The 12,861-nt window shown below is 34.5% G+C and overlaps 1 protein-coding gene across 39 annotated transcripts in view; it reads left to right on the top strand.

Annotated features, from left to right (window-relative positions):
* Nucleotides 1-12,861, top strand: part of RIMS1 (regulating synaptic membrane exocytosis 1) — a gene marked incomplete at its 5' end in the record, with an annotated part of 207,984 nt that overhangs the window by 21,463 nt on the left and 173,660 nt on the right. For 34 of the 39 annotated variants that reach the window (XM_084259652.1, XM_084259651.1, XM_084259647.1 and 31 more), the window contains one exon: nt 1,780-1,879. The exons of 1 other annotated variant lie outside the window; for it this stretch is intronic. In XM_084259652.1, coding sequence (XP_084115778.1) covers nt 1,780-1,879 — 100 coding nt within the window. Of the gene's footprint in view, nt 1-1,779; nt 1,880-5,983; nt 6,039-12,861 lie in introns of those variants that run through there. 4 more of the 39 variants (XM_084259670.1, XM_084259653.1, XM_084259669.1 and 1 more) reach the window with 1 other exon arrangement.

Genomic DNA, 12,861 nt, shown 5'->3' with positions numbered 1-12,861 from the left:
CCTTGTATGTAATTAATTTTTTAACATTAACAGTGTTGGCCTTTGACTGTTACAAGTTTTTTCTGTATTTCTTAGCTGTTACAATAGCACAAAGTTTCATTTGAAAATAAAAATTTTGTACAGTGGTAGTGACTTAGAATCTAGATTCCTACAACCTAAACGTCCAAGGGCAGACAAGTGAATTAGGAAAATAGAAAAGTGTATGTGTGTGTGCGTGTGTGTGTGTGTGTGTGTATCTATATATATTTGGATGGAACTGGGTGGGATTGTGCTAAACAAAATAAATCAGAAGGAGAATGACAGATACTGGATGGTTTCACTTATGTGTATAATACAGAAATACAAAGCAAAGACTCACATAAAACTAAAGCAACAACAAACCCTTGACATCTGACTGCAAAACTGAGGCAACCAGAGGGAAAAGTGAAAAGTGATAGGTGGGAGTGTGGAGCATTATTGCATAGTGTGAAAACATACATTTGTAGATTTTCAAACCTGTAACCCCTAAAACAAATACAATGGTGTATACCAACTTACCTCAATTAAAAAAAAGGTAAAATAATTTAGTTTCCAGAACAAGTCAGTCTTAGCACATATTCCATCTCTTATTTCTATAAATTGATGATTCTCCTGTAATGATCTGCATCCTGGTTATCTCTCAGATTTGTTTTGAACATGACTGTACTATAGGATAGGAGGCATGGACTAAATGCATACACATTATTTTTATTATTCACAACATCCTCTGTGTTAAAATCCAAAAATGTACTGATTATCCATAGAATGACATGTTTAAGTTAAAATTACATGTACCTGTTTGTTTTAGTGAAATTACAACAGTTATGTAGAGGAAAAATAGAATTCCTTTCCTACCCATAAAGTAGGACCATACATCCCATTAAAGACTGGAACTCTGGATAATCTGGAAATGTTACACTGAGTAGGAAAAAAAGTCCCAGTTTTACATATATTTGCATATTATGTACATATATTTACCTCTGCTAAGAAAATACAAAAACAAAAGAAGTAATCTACCTTTAAAAATATATGTACTAGAAGAAGAACGTTATATATAAAGAATATGTAATATGTTCAGAGTTAACATAATTTCAAAAGGTTTCTTCAGGAAGAAATAAAACATTTTATTTTCACAAACAAAGAAATAATAATAGGAAACACTCATTTAATTGATTTTAATGGTACTGAATGAGAGCAAAAGAGTTATGATTTAAGAAATCATCCTGTGGGCTAATGGCCATTTTGTTGTCATAAAAATCCTTTATTTAGCCCTCTTCGCAAATAAGCTCACAGCAGGAGAAAGGACACTAGTTAGAGTAATTTGGGGGATAAGTAAACAGAAGGAATGGCTAGGAGCATAGTGTCATCTGGCAGAGAGCTTATTTCCTGAATCCTGTGGATCTGGTTAAAACCCAACAGAGATGCCAATATGCTTCTCTTCAGTAAATGCTACCAGTCTCCACACCACCAGGCCCACTGAGGCTTGTGTATGCTATTTTATCCAAGTGATTCTTTGCATAGCTGCACATTGCCTGCTATGACCTGAGTCATTCATGCAAAGAGACTTTCGTATGCTTACACCAATATTTTCTTTCAGTTGCCATTTTCTGCTGCTCCTGACCCAAGGGTTGTTGCTATTGTTCAACTGTATGAGTGGAGTGATGGAGGAGACACTCCATGCTCTTCTTAGATAAGACTTTGACTTTGTTCAAAAACCAGGCTGAAAATCCTCAGGCTGGATTTCTTTACAAGGTTGCTGGCATGTGTGCACCTGGGATACCTGTCTCTTCGGAAGGGTGGGAAGAAATGAGGTCTCTTGATTCCGAAGAAGGAACAATGGAGGCCCGCCCAGGAGGTGCTGGTAAGCAACAGTGAGTGAGTTTGGGGCATGAGATTCCCACTCCATTATTTTTTCCAATTGGGCACAAATCTATATTTAACACTCTCTCCGATTCTGTTTTTCCAGTGTAGAGACTCCTGTTCTGTGTGCATCAGGTTTGGGGTGATTTTTCTCCATTTTCTGCATAGAGTAAAGTTTCCAGTTACCAACTTTTTCTCTGAAAATAAATTATTGAATTTATAGTCTAGCCCTAAATTTAGATTGTAAGATGATTAATCATAATTTATTTTTTGTGTAATAGCCAAGTCAAGAAAGATTTAAAGATTAGAAAGTCAGTGTTCTCTAAAGATAAGGAAAAACAATAGTAAGTTGCTTAATTGTGCATGAGTTTTGTTTAGTAGTCAGTGTGTCCCAATCTTTGCTCTGTGGTGCTAATACCAAGAATGAGAAATATATGATAAACTGGAGTGACTATTTATGGGAAATCAGTCCCACAATAGGAAGTTTGTGTCATTTTTTCAAAATAATGGAGTCTGAGTTCTTGTGAACAAGCTGAAACCTTTCCATAAACACAAGCCCTGACCTAGAGCACAACCCAAGGTCAAATGGTATATGTGAAGCAAACTTAAAATGCAATTGATAGTAGGTTTTGTGTGTTCTTTCTAAAGGGAAATCATTCTACTGGATTTTGAAGTGGTTGTGGATTTACAGCTGAGGATGAGGTTGTGAAATATGTAATCCCAAGGAATGAGACATGTGACTCAAAAGGAACAGAGTGGTAGAATGCTATTAATGTGACTTTTTTAATTTATGAAAATAAGTGAGTGATGTAATAAAATGATTCTTTTTTTCTATTTTTATATAGATATGACCTCAGTGGATAGCACTTACTGTTATAGATGGGATCTCTGAAGTATGTGGTGCCCAGAAAAGAGTGAAAGAATATTTTACAGTGAGGTCCAACATTACCATCTGCTCTTTCTAATATTGATTCTCTATGTTGATTGCATAGTTTTGAAAGCTGTGCATATACCATTGCAGAGACCTTACTTTGTTTATCAAGTATCTTTTATTATAAATACAATTTGTTACTTTTGATAAATTTCCTCATATAGAGGTACTCTTGAGAGCTCAAGTAATTATATCAAATTAATATAAATTAATGAGATAGAATAAGGGATAAGTATTAGATTAATAGCATTCAAAATTGTTTAATAATTTGAAATAAGCCTATAGTAGGTAGTAAATGAGAAAAAATAAGTAGAAGAGAAATACAAGTGTTTCAAAACTCATATATCTAGTACATTAAAATATTTTTAATTCAGTTGGCTTAGTCCTATAAAATCCATAGATTCTTAACTTTTGGCCCAGTAAAATTATATGGTGCCAGTTTGCCTAAAGCAAATGAGTGAATTGGTTGTTGAAAGTTTTGGCTCTTTCCTGCTATTGGTTCTCTTCAGTGCCCTTGATGGACCAGCAGATCTGTCTCTAGACCATGACTTTTGTGTGTCTTCCTTATGATAGCGCCATAGCAAAACTTAAATTTAGCAAGTGTAAAATTTCAACCCCATAAACTTCTCTGAAAAACCCTAACTGGCTACATAGGTGGGAAACCAAGGTAGACGATTATAAATCTTTCTTGCATCACCATAGTTTTTCACACCAAGTCACATGTACTTAACAAAATCTGGCACAACATTGAGGTAATTTACCAAATGAATTACAGTAATTCCTACCTCCCACAGTGTAGTGAAATGGTAATACATAGGCTTTAAAGTCAAAGTCAAGTTTAAATCCTAACACTATTCCTTATGAACCATTTGATCTTGAGCAAGTTAATTAGCTTTTCTGAGCCTCATACATAATATTGTGTAAGTAATATGAATTTTGTTATAGGCTTGTGAAAATTAAATGATTGAATAAAACTGACATAACACAGTGTTTGGCACAGTCATTCAATTAATGTTTATTTCACTTTCTCTCTTCCCAGCAACAATTTGGCCAGCAAACAACAGTGTTTTACAACACTGTATAATTTGTGGGTAGTATCACACCTCTTCAGATGTATATTATACTACACCCACCACCTCAGTACCCATAGTCCTCTACCAAAGTCCTGTGGGCTCCCCTGTCCAAATTTTACCTTCTGGTATCTTCAATTCTGCAGTCATATTTCTAGGGTTTGTTTTAGTTTAGTTCTATTTCTTTGTTTTGTTTATCTATTGCCACATATGAGTAAATAATCTTGTGTTTTTCATTCTCCTTCTGGCTTATTTCCTTTAGCATAATCCCCTCCAATTCCATCCATGTTGTCTCGAATAGCACAATTTCATTTTTTTAATAGTTGAGTAGTATTACATTATGTATGTGTGTGTGTTTGTGTGCACATGTGCATGCATGCACGTGCATCACATTTTAATACATACATCTGCCATTGGGTACGTAAGTTTCCGTAACTTGGTTATTGTAAATGGTGCTACAGGGGACTTAGGAGTGCACATATCTCAATTAATTGGTGTTTTTGCAAACTTCAGATAGATCCCTAGGAGTAGAATTACTTGGATTGTAAAGTTGATCTGTTTTTTTTTTTTTTTTTTTTTCTCTTCAATTTGAGAAACCACCAATCTGGTTTACTTTTTTTTTTTTTTTTTTTTTTTTACTCTGACTGGTTTAAAGTATACTTGGAAGTTTGTGGAAAAGATAAAAAAAAAATTATAGTAGAGAGTAAAAATATGGTCTTTTAAGAAGAAAAAAAAATGTTCAAATTAGTTTGTTTGCAACTGATAGTTTGCAGTTGCTTTGGTGATGATGCGATAACCCCGGGTTCGGGGTTAATTGTTTTCTTTATCAGATAATATTTTGGCAAGCATGTAAAATTGAACAAGCAGTGCATTTAATTTAAATATTGAAAGGTGGTTCGTAATTTTCCCTCTGTTGTCATTTGATCATTTCATTTTCTAAACAAACTAGAAGCAGTACGTCTCTTCTTTTTAATATCATTCCCCAGTGAATTAAAGAACTATATCATTGTTCATTGTTTCTGGAAACTCAATGGTTTACCATGATAAATATGAAATTAGGGGAGTGACATAATTTCAAATCAACTAATTTTGTTGTTGCTGTTGCCATTTGTTAGGTAATTTATGATAAAGGGGTGGATAAGGTAACTGTCGTTGGCCTTATGAGAGGATAATAATTATGAATAAAAAAAAATCTATGGGACCATTGATTCTAAAGTCATCAAAGACCTGCTTCTTTAAAAATATCTGAAATATGAGCCCCCACCCCCACCTCCCAAACTCTCTGACAGAACCTATTTGGGATTGTCCTTTTGCCCCCTGGAGATGAGCCATCATCAGCACTAGGCTGGACCGGAACATCCTGAAGGAGCACTTTTGTCCGTGTTCCCAACCATCACTCCTGTGCTTCTGGTTTATGCTTCCCGGTGCCAGTTGTCATTGGGCTGAGTAAGAGCTCTCAGTTAGGGGAACTGCAGAGGAAATGATCTGTGACACAGGCCTTAACAGAAGCATGACCAGGAATTGATAATGGGACCAAATCAGTACAGGTGAGTTTTCCATGGACTGTAAGCCAGAGGGGTCTGCTCTGGTATTCTTGTCCTCTATTAATCTCAGTAAAATGCCACTGGGTAGTTAACAGGAGGAACTCTTCAAGCATTTGAGTCTTTTCTCCTGCGCTAGCTTTAAGGGGCTAAAGCATTTCATGTCTCTGCCCACAGGAGGGTAGCATCTTCTGTGAATTGTTTCAGAAATGGTTAATTATCGACTTACCACAGTTTTCATGTTTGCTACAGTGGGAACCTCTTTAGTATAGCACACAGCACTATGGATTAATGCGGTAATCAAAGAGAATCTGTACACTGCAGAGATCTGTTTTGATGACAGCAGCACTTATGGCCTTGTTTAGTGTCAGTGTTGTATAATGTTGGACACTGCAGACTTTTTGGCTTTTGATTTAGAATACAAGGACCACAGAGAATCTTATTTAAAATGTCTTTGTTATCTTGGTGGATTTTTATTGTGTTGTGGATTTGCTGTCACTGCCAGCTAGAATTTAGTGATCTGATGCCAGTAGCATTTATTTAACTACTCCGATGCTACTGTTATGTTTGCTGGGTTTCTGCAGTTTCTACTACTTCATACATTGCACTCAGGAACAGGTAAACTAAGTTATAATTTTAATCTAATGTAAACTTAATGTTAATGAAATATGTTGTTTAATTAGCTGAAATAATAAGATATTAAAATGTCTCATTTAGATTCTATCAGCAGTGAATAAAAAATACTTTGCTTTGAGCATGGAAGCTACACAAATATTTTAGAATGCAGTGGTTGTTATATAGTTGTCTTAGATGAAGTTAATTTCATGCTTTAAGTCGGTACTTGAAGTGTATGTTAAATTTCCTACAATTTAGTATTTAACTCTCAACTTGATATGTATATAAATATATAATAATTTCAGAAAGTATATATTTTCCCTTTCTGTTTGATCAAGGACAATTGTTTTCACTTTTTCTGAATTTCACTAAAACTGGAAGGTTCGGAGCTTAATCTTCTTAAAATTAGAAAGAGATAAGTTTCTATACAGGTTGGTTTTTGAAGTGTTACACAAAGTCTGGTTGCTAATTGACAGACTAGATTTTAGAGCACACTGTGGAAATGATGTGTGTTTTTTTTTTTTTTTTTTTTTTGTCTGTGATGCTAAACTGTGGACAAAAGGAAACACTGTTCAGATATGGGAAACAGGATCTAGAGAAAAAGAAGGAAAGAGAAATGTGATCCTTGAGGCCAAAAATTTAACTGTATGACCTTGGGTGAAAGAGTAACAACCTCTCAGTCCCTTGTTTTCATTTTGCCAGTTTTAAAAAAGACTACTCTTGTCAATAGGAAATGGCATGACATTTTTCAGGTGCTCAAGATCATCTGGTGGTGATTTCTACAGAGAAAAAGATACATTAAAACATAAAGGTGTGCAGTTTTCTTAATATAACGTGGAAACAGAGTTCTTTCTGTCTTTCCTTTGCAGTGTCTTAGTAGTTGATGCTTTTTGAAAGGGAGATTGTGGCTCTTTTTAAATGAAAACTGGCAAATCTCTTGGCTCCATTGTCACTATTTTGCTAAATAGGCTTAGTTCAAGTTTGAAATGTCCTGAGAGCACCTGCTGTTAGACTGTACTCCTTGGAAGGGGAAGAGGCATCACATGTTATGCTGCAGCCTGATATGGCCCTGGATGCAGAGAGACTCTGGGGCTTTCTGAAAACCTGCCAGGATCGTGACTTCCTCCCTGCCCCCTTGCTCCCTCTCAGGTACAGGGAGTGCTGGCCGAGGGCAGCTGGGGAAAGCTCCTGCCTTCTCTTCTCAGCAAATGACTTTCAAAAGTTCCACTTTCTGCTGAGGGAAAGCTTGAAATCAAAAAGATCAGGGAAACTGTATGGCAGCAGCCAGGTACCTCCCACTTACAAAAGTATGAATCAGATCACTGCCTGTCAAATGCTAGTTAAAATCATGAGGCTGGACTAATTACATTTTTTTTTAGGAGAAAAGAGGATTTATTATAAATTGAACTCTGTGTTTACAGAGTTCCTAATAATTGCTAGTTAATAAAGATCATGAAAGCTACCATTGTATTTATCCAGTCTTCTTAGCAATAGACACCCATTGTCATGAGAGAAGACTAAGGCAGTAATGGCTCAAGGTCTGACCCTTACACACACATGGCACGAAAGTAAACCAATCTGATTGATTTCTCTAACTAGCTCTGAGGAACCAATCTGTCTGATTTATAGTCTCTAGACATAAACATAGGAGGGCAATACCTGCATTAGTAAAGTGATTCTGTATCATACAGGAGATTGTCCTACCCATCAGGTCTCTTCCAACTTTTGGATTTTATGTGGTGCTGTTAATTATTAGGACATGATTGGAAAGGTCTTCAGATGTATGAGATATTTTTCACTTTAAAGTATTGACTGTGAATATTTCTGAGAAGAGTTCTGTTAAAGAACTGGTGGAAGTCATTTGGAAAAGACAAACTTATCAATGAATATCAAGTCTGTATTCTTCTCTATAGTCCTTCTAGATAATCCGCAACTTTCATGAGCTAAAATAAATCCTTTTTATTCTTTTCAATTTTCTAAGACCAAGAAGATTAGGAAGAAGCACATCAAATTATAAAATTAGAGAAAGCAGTGAAATAATAATGTTCTTATAATATTCTTAAGAAGACTTTTGTAATATTTATTACATCTGTAAATTGTAGGCTAGTAAAGTGGGTTTATATTTTGGAGAGCATAATTCAAGTAGACCAGCTTTTTCTTTAAGATGGAAATTGTCGTAATCCCATAATGAATTGATCAGTTTGTTGCTGAAGCACAGCAAAAAAGTTTATATTAAATCACTGCCTCAAAGAAGTTTTATATGAGTTGTGTGAGTTTTAAAGACCTGGGAGGTAAATACTTATTCTAACTAACTGCAAACATTGAACAGATTTCAAAGCTGACTTCAGAAGAGAGACTATTGATTATAATAGGTAGTGGGTTCTAACAAACATGTTTTCAATAGTGTAACATCTGTCATATATTTTAGATTTATTAATAGCTTTTGAAGTACTTCTTATAATGAGAAGCTATTAGCATTGCAATGTGTTTTTTTCTCTCTCTAAAGAATGCTTAGTCCTTGAAGCTTGTTCTTAACTTCTAAGCAGGTTTAAATTGGGACAATTTCTTTCCACTTTGAAGTTTTACTTTCATTTCAAGATGATACTTTCTAATAACTTATTTAGATCATATATAGTTTGTTATTTTTCTGTTTTTTCCTCTTTATTGAATGCTTTTGAAATTTGTTAAAGGCATTGATGTAGGAAGAGATACTAGCACATCTGTATGTAGCATTCCTCTTGCTTGTTGGTAGTAAAGGCTTCTAAAAATGTGATTCATACATACAATGCTATAAACCAATATTGCCTCAATAAAAACTAAACAATAAATACATGAAAGTACTATTACACCCAAAAGTACTTTCTGAGATGAATCCCTTTGCTTTTTTGTATGCGATCACGCATATACTTACTCTGAATATGATTTCTTGATTTCCTAAATGTCTTGCTTACATAGGGGTCTTATTAAAATCACACTGCTTGGGCCTGAGGACCTACTAGAGAGGACAATTTTCTGAAAAAGCACCAAGGCAGTAGAACAAGTCCCCTGTCTGAGTCACTCGTCATCCAGGCTCTTTAATCATTTGTTCCTGATTTGGATGGAGCAAGATCATTGGGCCTTCCAAAGAAACAGAATTCCTTTATTTTACAGAAATAAAGCAATAGATTCTACACACACACAAAAAAAAATGCTTTTGTATTCAAAATGTTATGTACAGTCTTAAAGAGTATACTGATCTTCTAAACCTAATTATAAACAATGTAAATGAATTCACATAACTCAGGCTAGAAAACTTGCCTTGATGTTTACAAAAATGAAGTGCTTAACTTTGTTAAGTGGTACAAAAAGTCCTGCCTACATGAGGTAAACTGTTTCTCTTCCATAATGATTGAATAAGCTTAAGACCTGCTTCAAAATGCTTTTGTTTGAAACTTACCTGTTTGATAGTATCATGTTATAGCACATCATAGTAAAAAATCCACCCAAGCTTAACTCTCCAAAAAATAAATGATTACGTAGGTGACTATAAGTAAAAGGGTTTGATATGACTGAAAATTCAAACATAACCAAATTCTTTGACTTAGATGAGTTGGGGACTATACTTTATTTGCATCAATATTTTTCATCTTGAACAACATTCTGGGGCTTATGACCTCAGAATGGTTTGATAGAGACTTGGTTTTTGTTTGTTTTTGACAAACAAAAAGTAAACTTCTTTGACAAATATGTTGTAACTCCCTGGTTAGAGGCTACTCTTGCTCTAGATGACACCTTTAGTTATAGAGATCCCTAGATATGGTTTATAGAGATCCCTAAGTATCGTTTATTAGTCTGTGTGATTTTACTGTCATCAGAACTATTCAATGAGGGCATGAAAGTGATGGGGGGGAGTGAGCACAGAATAAAAGACTAGAAAATATTTATTTAATCTGAAAGAGCCTTTAGAGTATTGGTGAGAAACATTGTAATGAGGAAAAGGAAATGTCTTAGAAGTTTTTGCTTGAAATTTTCCCTTTTTTTGTTTATTATACGAAATCTTTGAATACATTATCTTTATTCATCACATTTTCCCCGGCTGATTTTACAAAGTTAAATTGTAGTGGGTACAGTTTTCATGCTAGTGAATTAACTGTATATCTTAATGTTTTATCTAAAATAAGATGCAATGATAATTAAATTGAGCAAAAATTGTAATAGATCCAAACAAAGATTAGGACATGAAAGTGATGGACCAGGTGTGTATATATGTGTTGGTGTATGTGTGTCTATTATTTTTTGTCATTTTAACTATTAGTATATCACTTTAGGAAACAAATAGAACTGTGGGGATTCTTGGTATTAAGTGAAATCTTAAAGGCTAGCAAGATGAAAGACGGAATAAACTATGGTGTCTTCTTAACATTAGAACTATTTCAAAAGTAATAGTTTCTTTTCAAAAGTAAAAAATGCAAAACAAGGGCCTCCCTGGTGGCACAAGGGATCAGTCTCAGCACAATGAGCTATCAGCAGCCACTGCAGCATGAGTTCTATTCCCAACCAGGGAGCTGACCCACATAGCACAGCAGACCTCTCCTGTCTTGCCTGCTGCTCCCCTCAGCAGTGAATTTCAGTCAAATCTGCCTGTTCTGCTCCCAACTCTGTCTCTGGTGAATCCTCTCACCCCCCATACACACACCTGTGGCCTATACCCCAACTCTTGCATGCATAAATAAATCTTTAAAAAAATGCAAAACAATTTTCTTCCAAAACCTTTGAAAACATATTTCATACATGAATAATAAATAGCTTTTAGCTAAAAGTAAATTCTGCTTACAGTATTGACAATTAGAAAGAAAATGACAATACATTTGGAAGATGTTATTAACAGACTCATTTTGAAATAACAGAACATTGATTTAAAGTGTAACTAAAGTAAATATATATTTATATTTAGGGAAGGATTCAGGCTAACTATAGTGTCTCTTAATGTTAGAACTATTATAATCACTATAATTATTTGATATTTCTTGTGATTTTCACTCAGTTCCATAGCTTATTCTTGCCGTGATCAGTATATTATTGTAAAGATCATTGGAATTAGTCAATCTTAAATGTGTTCATATATTAGGAGAAATTATATAAAAAATATTTAGGATTGGCATTACCCATTAATTCTGCTTTTTAAAGCTATGGATAAGCTAACACTAGTACATTAATTCCATTTTTTGAGAATGGAATATTTTGAGACTGATAGATGGAAAAATGTATTTTAATGAAAATATTAAATATACTCAATCTTAATTAGGAAAAAATTGTTATGGATATATAAATTTGTATATAAAAACTTTTTCTTAACATTACTAAAATAATGTTGAATTTAGTATTTTCACAGAATAATTTAAAGAGTAATTTCACTATTCAGATTTAATGTTACTGAAAATTTTAGGATATGTGCCAATAGTATGCCAATAGTTTCAATTTTTTCAGCAAATGTTTCACAATTTAGTGGAGTTATATCCCCTAGAAAAGATAGCTTGTTCAACATGATTTTGCTCTTACTTAAGAGATATTAATTTTGGTTAAGAATCGGTAGTAGAGGGCCTCCCTGGTGGCACAGTGGTTGAGCGCTGGGTTGTGAAGCTGCCCGCAGCCTCTGCAGCGCCAGTTCGATCCCCGGCTGCTCTCTGGCCACCAGAGGAGGGTCCCACATGGCGCGCAGACCTCTCCTGCCGCCGACTGCTCCCCTCAGCAGTATACTTGGGTCCTTCTGCCTGCTCCGCTCCCGCTCTGGCTCTGGTGAATTCTCTCACCCTCCCGAGCTTCTGACTATACCCAGTGCTTGTATAAATAAATAGACAAATAAATAAATAAACAAACAAATAAATAAATAAATAAATAAAATCTTTAAAAGAAAATAAAAGAATCTGTAGTTGACAATTTGGCCACTCTTTGTGTAGGATATTAACTGCTCTGCATGCAAAGTGCATTTAGCCCTTATTTATCCCAATTTTTTTTGTACTGCATTCATAAAGTGTCAAGAAATAAAACATTCAGTAGAAGAAAATAAAAAATTAATGTTTATAGTACTTTGAATCCTTTATTTTTTGTGACACATTTTATTCAAATACCAGTCTGATCACATATGGTTCAAGAATACTCTTATAATACACCAAATATAATATTAAAAATTGATCTTCAAACATTATAGTTGATGATTCCATGCTTTCCTATGATCTCACCAACATAAAACTACAACCATACCTCAATGACGACCAAACCTTTCTGTAGAGATCCCTTAACTGTGAGCAACTTGAAATTACCAGTTTTCACACTATTGAGTATTTTCTTCAAGGTCTGAATCGCTGTAGGGATTTCACAGGGTTTAGTGCTAAAATGTGGTCTAATCAGGCCTCTCAAGTAAGTCACAACAGCGTTTTCTAGTTCTGGCCTTTTCCACCGGGTTGCCAACAAATGGGGCCATGGTTCTAGAATACAACCCTAATTTCACTAAACACTGAATCTAAAGGACTATCTATAAGCAGTTACTATTTGTTTCTTTCTGTTGTTACATTGATAGTGATTTACTTTTGTAATTGTAAATATTTAGCTTCTAATCCCTCTGATCTGAATGACTTGAATTTTCTAACATACTCAGATATATTTGCTAACCAATATTTGTAAAATCATTTTAATTAAAATCCTTCACATCATAATTGCGTATTTCTCTACCTTTTTTTCTCAAAATAAAAAGGGTGAAAAGGAGATTCATCTTGTTTTCATAAAATTTTATGTGCCATACAATAATTTTTAAGTTGTTTCATAAGAATGAATATTTGTTTAAGATCAG

The sequence above is a fragment of the Talpa europaea genome (assembly GCF_964194135.1).
Source record: "Talpa europaea genome assembly, chromosome: 2".
NCBI lineage: Eukaryota > Metazoa > Chordata > Mammalia > Eulipotyphla > Talpidae > Talpa > Talpa europaea.
Note: the sequence above shows the minus strand (reverse complement) of the source record. Positions and strands in the feature narration are given on the sequence as shown.